Below are 19,277 nucleotides of genomic sequence, written 5' to 3' on the forward strand. Positions count from 1 at the left end.
AAAATACAAAATAAAATATAAATAGCTATAGGCAAGCAAGTATTTTTTAAAAATTAAATCTAGATGAAATGGGTAAGTTCCTTGAAAAGCAGAAAATACCAAAAGTGGTACAAGAAGAAAATAAATATCTTAAATAGGCAATAATACGTTTTAAATATACTGAATCAGTAAAGATTTCTCCTCCTAAGAAACCTAGCTTAGATAATTTTTCAGGTAAGTTCAAACTTTCAGTAAAAATTCTTAAGTTAATTGTTCTAAAAATTAGAAAAAGGGGTGATGGGTAGAACTCAGTGGTGGAGTGCATGCTTAGCACATGCAAGGCCCTGGTTCAATCCCCAGTACCTCAATTAAAAAAACAAGAAAATTTCTAAAAATAGTCTTCTTAAAAAAGCAACAAAAAATAGAAAAAGAGTGGTAGACACCTAGCTCATTTTATGAGGCTTTTATAATCTTTGTTCCACAACCACATTAAGAATAATCCATGAAGAGAAAAGTGTAGTCTATCTCACTAGATGTAGATGCAAAAATTCCAAATACCATACTGGCTAACCAAATCCAACAGTATATTAAAAAAAATAAATAAAACATCACATGCAAGTGCAATTTATCTCAGGAAGATTCAAAATCCAAAAATCTAACAAGGAATATACCATATGAGTGAACTAAAGGAGAAAAAGAACTCAGAACAAGAAATTGTACCTTAATTGATAGAGAATAAGTAGTGATAAATTTCAACATCCATTTATGATAAAAACTCAGCAAATGAGGAAGAGAAAGTAGTATTTTTAAATTTGATAAACTCAGGTGCCAAAGCCTATCTATAGCAAACACTAAAGTAACAGAGAAACTTTAGATGCATTATCTTTAAGAGCCAAATCAAAGATGCCCATTATCACCTACACTGTTTAACACAGTTTATATATAAACTATCGCCCCAGCTGTTGAATGCCATTCTAGGGATCCTGGCCAAGAATTTAAGGAAAAAAAAGCAAACAGTGAAAAATTGGAAGGAAAGTTGTAAAACTTTAATTGCAAATGATACCCCATCGTTACTGAGAAAACTCAATAGAATGAACAAAGTATTAGAACTAAAACACTTCAGTAAGTTGCCAGGTAAAAGATAAACCTACAAAAATTAATACCACCATTTCTCTATATAAGTAGTAACCAACTAAAGATAAAATTAACAAAAAACTACTATGTATCTCGGAATTCATTTTTAAAATCTTTTTGTTGAAGGACTAACATACACAAAGAATCGTGCACCAAGTCTAAGTTTACAGCTTGAAGAATTTCCACAGATTGAACACACCTGTGTAACCAGCGCCCTGAAAGGCCTCCTCTCATCCCTTCCACCTACTGTCCTGACATCTCACACCAAAGTAGCTCTGCCTGTTTTTGAACTTTATATTGATTCACACAGTATACATGCCCTTTAAAAAAAAAAAAAAAAGGAAAGCGATCCAAAAGGGCGGGTGAGTATAATATGTATTTGCAAGACACTCCCCGCTTTTCCTTCTGGGTATATGGTATTTCTTTAATTACTTTAAGCTTTTATTATTATTACAATTATACCTTTCCAAAAGTCTATTAACTTCAAAGAGTCTGAGCGTCAATTCTTTGTCCATCATTTTTACAAACTGGAAATATAATTTTGAGCAATATATGTATTTTAAAATTTCACAAGAGAACGATTCGGAAATACTATGTTATTCATTCAATAAAATTTTACTCTCCTCCATTAATTATATTTCCCAAAGAGTAATCAGAAAAATGATAAAATAACGGAAATAGAGTCAATAAAATAAGATGAAAGGAAGTGAAGGCATCAGCCCCTTAGACAACAGTGGTCTGGGCTCTAGGTGGAGAGTCAGTCTTGAAATTTTGAATGGACAGAAATATGTATTCTGGATAGTTTAGGTATTTACTTGCCCGGAAGGAATCAAATCAAGTGATACTTCAAGGTCACCTTAAGCTCTAATATTCTATGTCTACATCACAGCTCTGTCTCCAATGCCTCGGAATTTTTGAGACAGTGAACGGAAAAGGAAATCGCATTCATGATAGACCACTGTGCTCTCAACATGAGTATGTCTGATGCTAATCTTCTCAGCCATTCTAGAGACTGCCCCTAGTGCACCTGCTATGCTTCAGAATCACCTGCAGAGTGTGTGTGGTGGGTGGCTGGTTGGATGGTATAAACACAAGAACCTGCTGGTACCGACTTCCTCCTGACCAGAGTCAGAAGCTCTGGAGGTAAGGACTCAGGACAAGTGCATGTTTTAAGACTTTCCAACGTCACTCTATGCACAGTATGAGTTGAAAACCACCAACACAGTTAACAACGCAACACAACTAACGCAAGATTTCATTTCACATCATCACACACCTGTGAATCAAATTTTATGATAAGCCACAGAACATATGCCCATTTAAAAAATTATTAGTCACAACTTACTTACTAAGCACCACCAGACAAGTTAGCTTTCTGAGTATTTTTTTCATTTATAAGAATGGAAAAATATTACTTGTTTGCTTTCCCCATAAGATTATCATATCCATAAATCAAAGAATATGTAATAAATCCATTCTAAAATATATGTAAAGCACTAAATTTAGTCAGAATCAGTTGATTTCCTGGAGTCGCTGCCAACTATAGGGACAGACTCAAAATGTTGACTGTCTGAAATGAAACCTTTATTCAACTAACTAGTTAATAAATAGCTAACTAGCAAACTCCTGTCACGTGTGAAAACGCTAAGGCCTCTTAAAAAACAGAGAATGCTTTTATTTTCTACTTCTTGCCCTTCAACCCTCTGAGATAGTCCCCTCCAAGCTAAGTTCTAATCACATCAAGAAGAAACAAAAGTCAAGTACTCAATTTCTGGGGAACTAGTGTATATTCTCTTAAGAAAACATCCTAAGAAAGACAAACCTCAGCCACAGTGCTACGTATACGGTCCACCACCTGCTCGAAGTCCACCAGGCTGAAGAGTGGTTGTTGCTTGAGACGATGCAGCTCTGCAGCAAATGTGTCCTCCTGGTTCTTCAAGATGGATCCTGCAGAATGGGAAGGCACTGTCAAAGCAAGACAGGGACCTGCACAGGCGAGGTGTGCCCTTCCTGCTGGAGCAGCTCCTCCACCTGCTTCTTGGGCAAGCATGTCGCGGCTGTGCTGAAACCTCAGAACAGAAAGGTCACTGGCCACTCGCTCCGCCCAGGCAAACTCTGAGGCCACACATTATCAAGTAAGGAGGGCCTCTGAGGATGGGGTACATCGGGCAAGGAGATTCCTACCTTTCCTAGTCAGGTTCACATTTTGATTCTCGAACATCTGGACAGATTCTCCAACAAACAGGATTTTTTCAGCAACCCGCACTGGAATGTAGGACGGCAGAATTTCCACCCGCAGGGAAAACTGCTTCAGAGATGGTGCCAGCATGTTCTCCTCCTCTATCAGGCGCTGCTCAAGGAAATCATCCATATCAGACACGATGTATGCAGTGAGAAAGGGGAAACAAGAAGACATCCAGCTCTCCCAACACATGATTTACATTTTCTAGAAGTAGGAACTTTAAATCTGAAGTTGCATAATTGTTAAGTTACCAGTCTCTAAGATGTATTCCATTTCCAGGCAGCATGACAGCACGGTGGAAACAGCAGTGGTTTGATTAACATTAGGATTTAAGTCCTCACTCTGCCCTGACTACTGTGTAAAAGCTTGTGCAGTAGATCTGGAATCCAGTCTCCTTCCTTGTGCCATGGAGTAAGTCTTTGTTTTCTTCCAGGTCTACCTGTCTATGACTTTATTATCTTGTGCATGTCTGCTCTGCTCAGCTCTTTATGCTAACCTAAGTCCCTTAGCCAAGTGGTTCTCAAAGCATGGCTCCAGGACAGCACCACTGACCTTACTTAGGAGCTTGTTAGAAATGCACATTTTCAAGCCCCTCCCCAGATCTACAGAAAATCTGGGAGGTGAGGCCTAACAGCCCGTGTTTTAACAAGCTTTCCCAGTGATCCCGAGGCACACAACAGTTTGAGAACCACGACCTAGCCCATGAAGCCCAGGATACTCACCACCCAATCACTCAGGCCCCTCCAATTCCCTGGCTTGCTTTTGATCTGACCCTTATCCAGCCCCAACCCCAACCCCTGGGCTCCATAGTCCTGACTGATTTCTTGGCCCTTTTAGTTTTGGTCTCTGGTGCTGGTGTTCCTCAGGGCACTACCCCAGACCCTCTTTTCCTCTCGCTCTCCACACTCCTCCTAAACACTCACATCTTCTGTGGCTGAACTGATCATCATAATAGACATTTTTAATCCTTTTGCATCACAGAACTCTGTGCAATTATAAATGCTATGGGCCTTTCAGACAAATACATAGACATACATTTCACAGAATCTCTGAAGCCACCCATGGACCCCAGATTAAACCCTTCTATACACTGATGACTCCTAAAAGTCTCTGTCTTTAAGCTAGATTGCTCTCATGAGCTCCAGGCTCACTCCACTGGGTATTTCCTACAGGTACCTCAAACTCAACATGTCCAAAGTTAGATCCATCTTCCTTCCCCCAATACCAGCAACCCACATTCCTTATCATCACACCTCGCCTTCTACTGAAGGCAGAAACTTGGTATCATCCTAGACTCTTCCCTCTGGACCCATATCCAGTCAATCCTCACGACCTACCTATTCCACCTCCTAACTATCTCCCATGCTTCTTTATTCTTCGCCATATTTACTGTTCCCACCCTTAGTTTTGGCCACCATTATTTTTCAGCTAATGTCCCCAACAATCTCCTAACTGACCCACCTGCTGCTAGTCTTAATTAAAAAAAAAAAAAAAAAAAGATTTCCCACAGTTTCTAGAGTGACCTGTCATAAAGTCTGATCTAACATACAGAGGTGCGTTAACCTCTTACCTAAAATTCTTTATGGCTCCCAGCTCTTTTAAGGTTCAAGTCCAAACTTCTTCCAACTGTTTACAAGGCCTTTCACAATCTTACATCTAATTCAATAGCTTCATTGACTGCCATGTCCCACATCCCCTCCACTGTCCCTTACACTTCGTATTTCAGCCTTTATTTACTTGGCCATTTCAACTGAATTACTAATGGTTCCCCAAATGAGCCACGTCTGGCATAGCCTCTGCACTCTACACAGTCCTTCCCTCTGCCTGGAACATTTCTTGACCTCTCCACCCAGACTCTGCAATTTAGTCTTACATTCCACTGGAAAGCCTTCTCTAGTTACTCTAAGAACTTGTTCCAAGAATACTCACACTTACTCTTTCCAGAGCACTGAGTACACTGAACTATTACTATTTACTTTTCCGTATCTTCCACTAACTATACGCTCTTTTAAGGACAGGGATGACTACATTTGACTTGTCTGTGCAGTTGTGGCACCTGGAACAGTGCCTGGCATGTAGCAGGCATTCAATAAAATGTTGTAACAGGAAGAATGAATGGATGAATAACAATACAGGACTCTGGGGAGTCTAATTAAAACTCCAAACTGCATGTGAAATCTCTGGGAAGCTGCAAGTCTACCTTAAGAGACAAGAGTGATTATGAATCTCACAGATGTATTTTCTATTCTGTAATCTCACACTGTGAGGTAGTAAGTGTTAAGCTAAGATAAGCCAAGTGTTTACATCTAACGACTTTATGGAAGGTGCCCACGCTATGCAGAGCTGGGGCGAGGGGGTGGATGGCCAGAGGTCATTTCACTGTGGACTAGCCCCCCACCCTCCAGCATGAGGGTGCCAGGCTTCCTGCTGTGCTCTCACCAAGTCCTGCAGTTCTCTCAGTTGTTTTCCGGTCAGTCCCCCAATGCCCAGATCCTCCTCATCCTCTTCTGGCTGGGCACTGACATTACCAGAAGACGGACCCTGTTTGATAAAGAACTCTTCGTGCTGGTCCAAGAGGAGTCCATGTAGCATCCAGGCTGAGAGCTGCTTATACATGACCCCGTGACACACGGCCAGGATTCTGAGCGGAGGAAAGCAAGAGCCTTAGGAGTCCACTTAGAGAACACTAAGCCCAACGCGGGCACAGAGGGCAGGCTGTGAACTGCCACAGGATGAACAGAGGCCTGGGAGTTTCGTCAGTCGGAAGGGAAATGACCAATTAAGCTAAAAATAATTGTGTGATTTTAACTTAAATGTCTGTAAACTAAGTGATTAAATTTCCAAACTTGTAGCCTACAGACCGAAGTCGGAAATGTTCAGACTTCACGTCTTCTTTCCTCCTTTTGAGTAAAGCGAGTTTCAAAAGGGATGATCCCTGTTAAAATTAAATGGGTTTATTTAGGAGTCTCTTTTCAGCTAACACAGTATTAAATTAGTTTTATTTTTGTTGGAATCACATAATGAGAGTAGATTCAGTATGTGAGACGCAGGTATTACCTGGAAAAGTATTACCTGACAAAATGCAGAGACTAAAACAAAATGCAGAAATGTCTTTGGAGGTTGGGGTATTCACATGGTCTCAAGGGATCACCCCTCAGATACCATCTTAATGACAAAGGGGAAAATGTCCCTCTAAAACAGAGATCTTGTGGAAAATATCTAAATCAAGTGATCAAACTTTACACCAGTAATGGGACAAACATACTTTTTGTGCTTTCTGATATGATCCAACAGGAAAGAATATGATATATGCAGCATCCTTGCCAAAAACGTTCAACCTGAGCCTAATCATGATGAAATAATCAGAAAAATCCAGATTGCGGAACATTCTACAAGACAACTGGTCAGGACTCTTAAAATGTCAATGTCATCAAAGATTAAAAAAAATAAAAAATGCAAGGAAGTGGACTTTCCAAATTAAAGACTGAAAAGACCTAACAACCAAATGCAAATATGAAGACTGATAGGATTTTATTTTTTCCACTGAGGTAGTCAATTTACAATGTTGTGTTAATTTCTGGTGTAGCACTGATTGGACCTTGACTGTAAAAAAGAAAAGCTAGGACTTTTGAGGGACAACTGGGGAAATTCAGATATACTTTGGATATTATTGAATTAATGTTAACGTTCTTGGGTGTAATACGGGGTTGAGGTTACATAAGAGAATGCCCTTTTCTAAAAATAGATATAAGCTCAAAGTATTTAGGGGTTAAGTGTTATATTTGTGACTACTTTCAAATGATTCAGCAAAAAAATTGTGTTGTGCATGCACCAGTGTGTTTACTTATACATTTCACAGTTCACAGAGAGGAAGAAAGAAAAGAAAAACCAAATGTGGCAAAATAACTGGTGAAAACCAAAGGATATACAGGTGTTCACTGTACTGTTCTTTAAACTTTTTGTAGATTTGAAAAAATTTTCAAAACAAATTAGGGAGAAAAAGAAACTGCTATTTGTAGTATGCTAACTGAATGGAATCTCTCTTAAAAAAACACAATCAAATGGGAAGCCATTTACATTTTTCACATCTGAGTATGTGGTCTGTAAAATTTGGTCCCTGCAAATGTACAACATGTATATAACATGTTATTATATGAGATTTTATATCCTATGCATAAAACTACATATATCCACATAGAGAGAAACTGTAGAGGATATACACCAAAAGTTAAATTAGGTTATCTCAAGGGACCGAGATTAGCGGTGATTTTTTCCTTCTCTTTGCATGTCTATATTTTCTACGGTCAAAATGCAATTTTATCAGAAAACAAAACCCCCACAACAATAGAGAATTAAGTCCCTAAAACATGTTTTAGAAAGTTTCCTGCTCTTCTGAGAATTTATTTGTGCGGTTGTTAAAGTAGAGATTGTTTAAGAGTTGTAAGATCATCAATTCCAATTCTGCAATTAATGCCATACCCTCTTTTTAAAAAATAGGGAGGATGAGGGAAATAGGAAGGTCGAACAAGCAGTCTTTGATCATACTCCACATATATTGAATGCAGTTGTAATCATAAGACATATAGTTTTGTATCCTTTTTCCAGTATTGTAAAAATATTCTTATTTGTTGTTATAGTATTTATAATTTTAATTGCTTATAGTCTATCAAGTGAATAATATATATTAAGCTTTCTTCTGCAGCTGGTAATTTTTGAATTTCTTGATATAGTAGACAACATTGCAATAAATGATGACAGTGCATATGGTTATTTTCTTTTGACTAATTTTGTTAGGATAAAATTCTTAAGAATGGCATTATGAGATTATAAAGCTGCTCAAAATACACATATTTAGACACAGCCAAGCATAATCCGGCACATGTAATGGAAATTCTCCAAGGAAAATGAGATCCAAAATGAAAAAGGATTTCCTCAAGGCCATCTAGGCAGCTAGATCCTAGCTTCAACACACTTTATAACCCTCTTTCTGCACTTTGAGCCATTGGAAGGATTGCATGGGCTCCTCTGCTCATAGGGCTTTTCTCTCCTGGTCATAACTTTCCCCGGAGGGAAACCTGAGATGACCGGAACATAAAACATGTGCAAAGTCAAGTCTCTTTGACCAACCACCCACCCTCCAACCCCAATGAAGCCACGACTTACTTTTCTAGTGCACTGCGAACAGGAGGCAACCCTCCACAGCTGTGTTTGTATACTGTTTCCAGGATCTGACAGCCATGAATCTGGGGAAAATACAGCCTTGTCAAACTGGATTCTGTTCTAATAGTTCATGCAGCACAATCTCACATTCCACATTCAATGCAGAGGGCACAATCCACAGAGAATGGAAGTAAGCTTTCTCATAAGAGCTCTGCATAGTTCCGATTCTGATTCCAATTCCAACGTGTAAGGGGTTTTCCCACACCCCCAAGCAATTCTCTGACACCAGCTGGGGTGTCCTACCATCCAACTTAATTCTAACACTACACAGAGATAGCGTCAGATTCCACAGGTAAAGGGCTCGGTCCCACAAGCCTGCCCTCCACTTCTGACACCAATAACAAGCCCAGGTTGTTACCTGTGCTCCTCACAGGCTGGCTATCAGAGGTTCCTACAACCCCCTCCTTCACTAGTTTGCTAGAGCAGCTCACAGAACTCAGGAAATCCTTTTATTCACTAGATTACCAATTTATCACAAAGGACACAAAAGGATACAAATCAACAGATGAAAGCTTACATAGGGCGAGGTCCTGAAAAAAGGAGCTTCTGTCCCAGAGGGGCTTGGGCCTAGCACAGTGGGATGTAGGGGTGGCCTGGTTCACCAACCTGGAAGCTCTCTGAATCCTCCATTTGAGTTTTTATGGAGCCTCTGTTATAGGCACAGCTGATTAAATCACCTAAATCACTGACCATTGGTGATTGAACTCAGCTTCCAGACCCCAGCCCCAATCCCTTCCCCAGAGATCAGGAGGAGAGGTGGGAGTGAAAGTTCCAACCCTCCAATCACACGGTTGCTTCCCCTGGCAACCTGCCCCCATCGTCCAAAAGTCACTGCATTAACATAAACTCAGGTGTGCTCGATGGGGGTTTGTTATGAATTCGTCCACTTTTATTGCTCTAATTACTTAGGAGATTACAAGTTTTAGGAACTCTGTGACAGAAATGGGATGAAGACCAAATATATATATATTTCTTACTACAAATCACAATATCACAATAGTTGTTCTTAGGGTTCGGACCCTCCCCCCTCTCCCCCCTCCCCCCACCCCACCCCACCGCCCAGCAGCATCAGCATCACCTGGAAGCCAGTAACAAATGCAAATCCAGAACTAGTGAATCAGAATCTCTGGGGTAAGACCCAGCGATCTGGTTTTAACAATCTTCTCCAGGTGATTCTAATGCACAATGAGGTTTGGGAACTGCTGCACTAGGGAAACCAGAATTTTCTAGAGTTGAAATTCCAAGCAAAGAGGTAGAGAGCTCTTTCTTCAGATTAAGGCCTAATTCAGACCACTTATGAGGTATACACTTTTCTAAAAACCTGCTTCCTCTTTCTATGTCCTCTTGGCTCTCCTTTAAAAAAAAACAAAACTGCTTTTTGAGGTATAATTCACATACCATAAAATTCACCACCACAATTCAGTTTTAAAACATTTCCATCACCCTCAAAGAATCCCTTGTGCCTGTCTGCATCATCCCTGTTCTCACCCACAGCCTATGTTCTTGACAACCTCATTTTTTTGAGCCTTAGCACACAGCTTCCTACCACCACCCTGGCAAGAGGGAAGGTTCGCCCATCTGCAATCCTTCTACTCATTTTCCATTCTCCTTCCTGTGGCCAATAAAGCTCAGAGTCAACTGAGAGATGCAGCTACGCGTGGACCCCTATACTAACTCCACTTATCTAGAAGGTCCCCTCCAACCTTGGGACATGGTTAGTAGAGCGGTTAAGAGCACAGTCTTTGGAGTCAGACATACCTGGGTTTATATCCCAGCCTACCATTGACTACCATCTGTGTGACTCTAAGCACATTCCTTAACCTGTTTGACTCCTTAGAGGACTAACTGTGATAATGTATGTGAAGCACTTAGCAGTATTTAGCAGGTATACAGCAAGTGCACAGTAAAAGCTCGATGTTATCTGATGAGGGCAATCAGCTTTGCAGAGCCAAAGAGCACCTCCCCTACTGGCATTTCTGGAACAGGATGAACGCAGCAGAGTATAAGTTTCTAGACTTATACAACAACAGCAATAACAACAAAATCAAGCAGCAACCTGGCAAATTAACTGGTTAACTAGTTATATTCAAGTGAACACTCCTAATAGGCTAAGGCACAAATTTAACAGCTTAATAACATGAATAAACTAAACATGTTTCCCCATTTGTCCTTTTGATTCAATTATGAATCAGCAGATTCGTCCAATGTAAAATCTCAAAGCACCACAGTTACTCATTCTGTCCAGAAAAGACATGTTCTGGACATTGGAGGCCCTAACTTTTCAATGCGTATGATAAAAACTTGTGATAAGAATAGGCATATTTAGGAGGAGGGTATAGCTCAGTGGTAGAGTGCGTGCTTAGCATGCATGAGGTCCTGGGTTTAATCCCCAGCACCTGTACTTAAAAAAAAAAAAAAAAGGCACATTTAACTAACAAACATCTAGGTTTCACCCAACTCTTAGAAAACTGCCAAAACCCTAAGGATAAACCTATTACCGCCTTTCTTTCTAAGGATTAACTTTCTGCATCTCTGCAAGATCCATGTTCAACAGTTCTAAATCCTTAGTGCCAAAAGCTCTCACCTCCAAGTATCCATACATTACTCTCTCACCCAGCAGCTTCTTGAAGTACATCTATCATCATTTCCCACATCTTCTGGACCAGGAGGTGCTTAAGGGCAGGGTCATAACTTATTTTTGCATTCCTGATAATTAGCGTGATACCCAAGCAGATATTGCTGAATGAATAAATAAATAAATAAAAACTAGGGGGTGGAAAGGGATAAACTGGGAATTCGAAATTTGCACCTCTTGGGGAGTGATGGAAATGTTAGCTATCTTGAGTGTGGTGGTGGTTTCATTGGTGTATACATCTATCAAAATTCATCAAATTGTTCATCTGAAATACGTGTACTTTACTGTACAGGAATCATACCACAATAAAGGTGTTAAACATAAGTAAACACATACATACGTACGTACTACTGAAAACTAGGGTCTTCAGAAAAGGATGTAAAGGAAAATTAATTATGAGTATTTCCTTTGTGTTTACCAGAGCGAAAGGAGAAAGAAAAATTCTCACCTTTTGACTTTTAATTTGTTCTACTACAACCATTACAGAGGGGAAAAGGAGCTGGAACTGCAAAGCAGAGAATATTAGGTTGGTACAAAATTGATTCAAATACAAGGGGAAAAAGTCACTCAGGAAATGCCTTCATTTCTAAATAGCCCCACTTAACATAAACATGGCAAAATCACAGAACAGCCAAGACCCAGTATCCCAAGGCAATTTGATATGGGGGCTGGCTGCGGACAGAAAGGGCAGACAGAAGCAGTTTCTACGCCTGAGGCCAATCTAGAGCCCTAACAGCAGACAGTAGATTTTCACTAAATTTGGAGCTTTTCAAAGTTCTGATCTAGGAAAGCATACAAAATATAAAACGCTAGGCTCTGAATCCAGAATGAAAAAAGTTCTCAAAAACAATATCATAAATTTGATTATTCTAATGGTATCAACATATTCCAAAGCATTTTGTTACCCGGGCAGCATACCTGATCTAAGGAGTAATTGACATGTGAGATGGAGAGATGGGGGTCAGCCAGGAACTGCAACAAAAACACTGTGATTAGGGCTCCACACAAATTATCTTTAATCTATTTGATCTATGAAAACTGGAAGGGAATCTGAGAGTAGGCTTAGGATTCGTTTTAGGCTATTGAGAATTCATAATTTACAGTACATTATTAATTTTAATTTTCAAGTGATAACAAAACCAAAGCTAGGGCTCATCTATAGTCACTCAGGACCCTTTGCCATGATCTGCACGCCATTTTGATCATGGCTTGGGCAGTCACAGAGAGTGCACTGTGCCTTCCAGCCACGCAGAAAATAGCTCATTCTTTACCTGACAGTATCAAAGGGCATTTCAAATTCAAGAACAGGCCCTGATCTGCTGTCCTAGAGGTGTTGTTTCCCACATCCCCTCTCACCTCTTGTTCCAAATCGAGCAATGCTTGGCGATAAGGCTGCAAAACTGAATCTAGTCCCGTGCAGAAGGCCCTTAGGTAGATTCCATGTAACCCACCTTGGCCCTGCTGAGATGGATGGTGATCCTGAAATCAAACAAAGAGAAGTCAGCTTCTCAGCTCAGACCCTGAAACCCAAAGAAGATGTTATCCTTTATTAGTGGCACTGTTTTTTCTTAAATAATTCCCTATCAAACCAGTTCTTCCCTAAGAGGAAAACCTGACTGAAGAGACAGATTTTGAGTCCTGACCTTTTAAAATGTGATAATATTTTAATTTTCCAAGTGGCTCAGATGTTCCAAACAATCAGACATTACTCCATACTGTCAGTGGAGATTTTTCTATGACTCAATTCTAATCTTGTAACTTCCAGCTTAAGTCACTTTGGTGGCTTCCCCTTGCCCCAGAATAATATCTAAACTCTCTTACAAGGCATACGATGACTTCTGCATTCTGTCCCTTTCCCTTTTTCCAAAATTATCTTTCACTGCTTCCAATTTCACATACTCATTTCCAAACTACTCAGAGTTCACTGAATATGCCTTGCTCCGTTTCTCACCCCCGTGAATTTGCGTGTGTTCTGCTTATAACTGCACTCATCTTTGTGACACATACCTGCTCTTCCTGCAGGACCCAACTCAAGCATCTCTTCTCTGCAAAGCCCTGCCTAACTCCCCCTAGGGAATTAAAAGCTCCCGACTTTGTTGCTTGCATAGCATCTCTATTTTGTGTTGGAATTGCACTTTTGTTTATCTGTCCTCTCACTAGACCAGGAGCTTCACGAAGCGAGGGCCCACACTTTATTCATCTTTGCATTTCAGTTCCTAGCACAGTTCTTTAAAGAGAGGGTAAATATTTACCGAATAAACAAAACGGACTCAATCCTCCTTCCAACAATGCTTCTCCTGCCTGGCATGGCAATTCATCAGAAACATGAATCTGATAGCCAACACGGGGAGTTACAAGACATTCACCAAGAGGCTATTTACCAATATAGCTTGTCTTTCAAGAACACTGCAATTTTTGTAAGTGCATCCTTCTTCTACGTGGGGGAGTTGCAGTTAACAGTTGACTAGAGGCCATGATGACTAGCCTTTCTGGCCATGTACTGATTTGAGTGATCAGTGGTGGTGGTAGATACCACAGTAGAATTCAGCAACAAATGTGGTAGGAAGCTTGGGCTCAGGGGTTATAAGGCACAGTGTAGCCAGAGGATGCTGCAAAGGGTACAAGTAGTCCCTGAAAACACATGTTCACAGCTATAATAAGAACAGCATGGGCACAGGGTGAAACAGACCAGACTGGCTTACAATCAGGCAATTTTGTTTTCACTTTGTGTCATTCCAGACAACTGATGTCTTCATTTATCACAAAATGAAAGAGAAAATGAGCATGCTTTTTACTTTTCTAAAAAAAGAGATACTATAGACATCTTTAGAATTTGAGAAAGTAGGAATTCACATATTATATAAGATCCACATGGTCACACAAATATAGAACAGGTTTTTTCCCAAGTGTTATATAAAAAAAAAAAAACCTTAAAATTACAGGACTTTTCATCAAAATTAATATGTATATATAGGCTCCAACTTTGAAAATCATGTCATTAATATGATTTCATAGCAAGCTTTGAAAACTGTGTCATTAATATGATTTCATAGCCAACTGGCATTGATTAAACTTAAATTCATGTTTAGCCTGAGTATTTTCTCTGCAACAAAATCAGCTGGAGAGAGCCAGAGTCCCTGTCCGAGAGGAAAATATAAGGCATTATTCTTCAACTCCTTTGCCCCACAGATTACCATCAAGGGTCTGACAACAAACTCATGCAACAGGTGGTACTGACTGCATTGTTTCAGAAAAGCATCCTTCCTTTCTTTTCTAGAAGTCTCTACCTTTCTCTTCAACCAGAATCATTCTTTCCACTCGAAAACAGTCATCACTGAATCAGTCACACAGTTCAACAATCTTTTTACTTACCACTGACAGAATTGCAGACTGTTAAAAGCAAACTTCAAAATTTCTCTTAAAAAAATTTGAACCTTTACTGCATACCGGGCACTTCACATGAATTACCTTGTTTAATACCTCACATAGGTCCTATCTATTATTCCCATTTTATATGTAAGGAAACTGAGCCTCAGTTATTGAATGAGCATCAGGTTACTGCAGAGCAGTCTATGGCCAGTAAATGATGGAAGGGACACAAATCCTTGACCTCTACAATATACAGCACTGACTTCCAATTAATTCATATTAATGGATAATATTTATGAAGTGCTTACCACGTGTCAAGCACCTTCTCTGGCTTTACTCTTATTTACAAATAAGAAAAATGAAGCCTGAAGATTTTAGTTGCCTGCCTCAATGTGACAAGGTAGTCAGAAGCAGAGTGGCAAAAGAATTTGAAATAATGCTTTGTGTTTTCACCTCTGGAATTGGAACTCTGGTCCAGCTCGAACTGATTTAATTCAGTTCTCCTAAAACTCAGGCAAAGCCAATCTGCCTAAATTGGTCCCTGTGTATGTTTTCCCCTTGTTTGAGGTCCAGTCACCTGGTGTTCACTTGAGTAATTCCAGTGATGAGAAATTCACAAGTTCTTGGCACTTAGGTCACATGAATTACCAATGGATTCAGTGAAAGCTTGATGTAGCTCCTGCCCTCGGGAGGTGTACCCTCCCTGAGAACAGGAACCTACCTGCTGCTGCACGTGGCCCGTGTATTGTTCGATGAACTCGGTGAAGCGAATGTAGTCTGTGCCCAGCCGGCAGAGTCGATTCAGGACGCTGGTTTCACTGGGATGGAGAAATGGGAAGTCCTGTGACACCTGCAGGAGAGGAACAACGCTAAAAACACTGATGCCTGCTATTCACTGCTCGCTAGCACTATCGTTTCCCTCCGCAAGCTGCCCATCTAAGATTGGTAGGTTCTAGAAAACGGAAGTATTTCCAAACCAGTGCAAAGACATTGTTCCCCATCCCCAACCTAATTAGTTATTTATTGAAATAGGCAGTGGTGGACGGTCAAGAATTCAAACAATACACAATGGTGTTCATTAAAAATAAGTTGGTCTCCGCAGAGGCAGCTACTATTACCTATGTCTTTTTTTTAATTAAAGTACAGTTGACTTATATTGTCAGTTTAAAGTGTACAACATAATGATTCAGTATTTTTATAGATTATACACCATAAAAAATTATCATAAAATATTGGTTATAGTCCTGTAGTGTACATTACATGCCTGTGACTTAACTTATTTTTTCACTGGTTAGTTTGTACCTCTTAATCCCCTTCACCTATTTCATCCCTTCCCCTACCCTTCTCCTTTCTGGGGACCACCATTTGTTGTATCTATGAATCTGTTTCTGTCTTGATATGTTTGTTTCGTTTTCTAGATTTCACATATAAGTGAAATCATATAGTATTTGTCTTTCTCTGTCTGACTTATTTCACTAAGCATAACATCCTCCAGGTCCATCCATGTTTTCATAAATGGCAAGACTTCATTCTTTGATATGGGTAAGTATATTACCTATTTCTAGTGGAATCCTCCAGGGATAGTCTATAAGGATATATGGATTTTTTTTTTTAACCTGGTTACAATAAAGTCTCTTTAGCAATACTGCTCAAACTTGGGTCTGCAGACTCCAGGGAGTTCTCAGACATATTCTTAGGATTTACAAATTCTCTATGAAATTTTAAATTTTGTTTTCATTTCAATAAAAATGTAAAATTAATATAGCATACTATAATCTGTAAAAGCACCTTAAAACTGGACATATAAAGTTAGCATCCATATTTCCATTTGTATTTTTAATTTAAATCATGGCCAAATGATAGCCTAGTATGGTGTATAAAAATGTCACAGCAGTTCAAGTAGAAAAACAGTAGTGGGAAAATGTATTCATTCAATCAACTTAAAAAAATCACCGCAAAATATACATAAAAATTAGCATTTTAGCCATTATTAGTGTACAGGTTAGTGGCAATGAATGCATTCATATCGTTGTGCAACCATCACCACCATCCATCTCCAGAACTTTTTCATCTTCCCAAACTAAAACTCTGTACCCATTAAACAGTGACTCTCCATTGACCCTTCCCCCTAGCCCTTGGCAACCATCCTTCTACCTTCTGTCTCTGTGGATTTGACTACTCTAAATACCTCATGTAAGTGGAAGCATACAATATTTATCCTTTTGCAACTGGCTTATTTCACCTGACATAGTGTCTTCAAGATTCATCTATGTTTTAGCACATGTTAGAATTTCTTTCCTTTGAAAGATGAATAATATTCCACTGTATGAATATGTCACATTTTGTTTATTTAACTAATTTGTCCGTGAACACGTGAGTTGCTTCTACCTTTTGGTTATTGTGAATAATGCTGCTGTGAACATGGGTGTGCAAATATCTATTTGAGTTCCTGCTTTCACTTCTTTTGGGATATACCCAGGAGTGAAATTGCTGGATCATCGGGTAATTCTATGTTTAATTTCTGGGAGCATCACCGCACCATTTTACATTCCCACTGGCTATGCACAAGGGTTCTAATTTCTCCATAACCTCACCAACACTTGTTGTTTTCTTTTTTGGTAATAACCATCCTAAAGGGTATGAAATGATATCACATTGTGCTTTCGATTTGCATTCCCTAATGATTAGTAATATTGATCATCTTTTCATTTGTTTATTGGCCACTATGTATCTTCTTTGGAGAAACAACCAACTTTTAATGAACACTTACTTATCCCAGGCACTGTGCTAACATTCCAAAATTAAATAATGAACAAAATCAGATATATTTACTACTCCCAAGGAACTTACCATATTTCATATTCATGTTGTATTGTATTTGGTGGATGCCATCTTTATATGACAGTAAATGTGGTAACAAACAGGCAAAGAACAAATTTTCAGTTACTGATTGCACAATAATTTGATTAGGAATCCACTTAATGTAGATTTTAATGACAGGATGTTAACCATATCTTCAAATTAATAACTTAAGCGGTAGCATGACATAGTGCTTGAGAACCTGGTCTTTGGAGCCATAATGCCTGGGTTTGAATCACTGAGTTGCCTCTTACTTGCTTGATATTTTAGGCAAGCAATACCCTTCTGTGCCTCAGTTTTCATATCTATAAAGTGGAGACAAAGTGTGAGGATTAAATAAATACATGTAAATCACATGTGCCAAGCACATAGCAAATACTCAATACATGACAGCAATTTTTGTATTATTAGGACAGCTCTACACAGTAATTAAGTGATGCTCCCATTAAAATCGGCATTTTGAGCAGTGCTTGTTGGCAGAGTTCTAGAAAAGTTCAAGGTCCGGTTATTCTGAAACAGCAATCAATACCTTAAAGCTACTGGTACCATTTGGTACAACCTACTTATATGAATAGGCATTCTCTACATTAGAATTACTGAAGTCAAAACAGAAAATACAGAGCCAGATCTGTCACAAAGTCCTTCTACTGTTAAACTCAATATTGACAATTTAGTTTTAGCAAAACAACAGTTTATGTTGTTGGATCAGTGGAAGTTCTGCCTCCCAGGGACACTTGGTGATGTCTGGAGGTATTTTTGCCTGCCTCAACTCAGGGGTACAACTGGCATCTAGCGAGGAGAGGCCATGGATACTGCTGAACATCCTACAGTGCCCAGGGCAGCCCCCTCCACAAAGAATTATCCAGCCAAAATGTCAGCAGTGCCAAGGCTGAGAAATTGTATTAGATTAATGTCAATCTGAATGTATCTATTTGGTAGTTTTATTTATTTTGTAAAAATAATTGGTTTATAGCTGTTGAAGAGTAATATGCTTGAGTTTATAGTTGGCTTAAAGTGTATACACATTCAATATTTCAATGAAATGATTTTTATCAACATTGGGCATTCATGACAATTTTTCCTTTTATTCAAATGTGAAGAACACTGTTCTGCAGAAAGTACTCAATGTTTGCTGGTTTTGGTGGTCTTTTTTTCCCACAACTATCTTAATACCTACTGTGTGGCAGAAACTGTGCTAGGTGCTCCTGGTACATCTATGAAGAAGACCATTGTGGTCTTTGCCCCCACGGGCAATCTATGTGAGAGAAAACCTATTCACAGGTAATAACGATAAATAGTATGAACTGTGATGTCCAATAAGGGAAATAAACCAGCTGTTGTGATAGATAATGGCAAAAGGAATATACTTAAAAAGGTGGTCAGAGAAAGTTCTTCTGAGAAAGTAACAATACAGCTGAGAACTTCAGGAGGAAAATATCTAACTGAAACTTTTTTAATAAGAAAAATAGGAAGGCAGCTATCTTTCCCATATTCTGTTATCTTTCTACTTCAGACAGCCAAGCATGCACAAATACTTCCTGAACATTTTTCTCCTATATGCATGGCATTGTGCTAGTTTTACACGGGAAAATAAATAATAACAAAAGGAATCTGGCTTATAGGTTTTGTAAATCAAGAATGCAATTTTTCTGCTCCTCAACAGCCTGTACTACCAATTTTTCTGCTCCTCAACAGCCTATACTACCAATTCTCATAGGAACAGGCACGACTTTGCGGTCAGACAGAGCTAGTTTCAAATCTTGCTTTGCCAAGACTGGCCACCTGAAGTTCTCTGGGCTTCAGTTTGCTCATTTGTAAACTGGGGCTAACAATACTCAA

At 39.3% G+C, this 19,277-nt stretch overlaps 1 protein-coding gene across 1 annotated transcript in view; it reads right to left on the minus strand.

Annotated features, from left to right (window-relative positions):
* Positions 1-19,277, minus strand: part of TUBGCP4 (tubulin gamma complex component 4) — a 39,149-nt gene that overhangs the window by 19,017 nt on the left and 855 nt on the right. Inside the window, exons 2-9 of the mRNA XM_031453208.2 lie at positions 15,301-15,429; positions 12,567-12,689; positions 12,129-12,182; positions 11,659-11,715; positions 8,519-8,598; positions 5,795-5,996; positions 3,298-3,463; positions 2,936-3,060 (exon numbers count right to left, since the gene is read on the minus strand). Of these exons, the coding sequence (XP_031309068.1) occupies positions 2,936-3,060; positions 3,298-3,463; positions 5,795-5,996; positions 8,519-8,598; positions 11,659-11,715; positions 12,129-12,182; positions 12,567-12,689; positions 15,301-15,429 (936 nt within the window). The remainder of the gene's footprint in view (positions 1-2,935; positions 3,061-3,297; positions 3,464-5,794; positions 5,997-8,518; positions 8,599-11,658; positions 11,716-12,128; positions 12,183-12,566; positions 12,690-15,300; positions 15,430-19,277) is intronic.

Source organism: Camelus dromedarius, chromosome 5 (assembly GCF_036321535.1).
Source record: "Camelus dromedarius isolate mCamDro1 chromosome 5, mCamDro1.pat, whole genome shotgun sequence".
Classification (NCBI taxonomy): Eukaryota; Metazoa; Chordata; class Mammalia; order Artiodactyla; family Camelidae; genus Camelus; species Camelus dromedarius.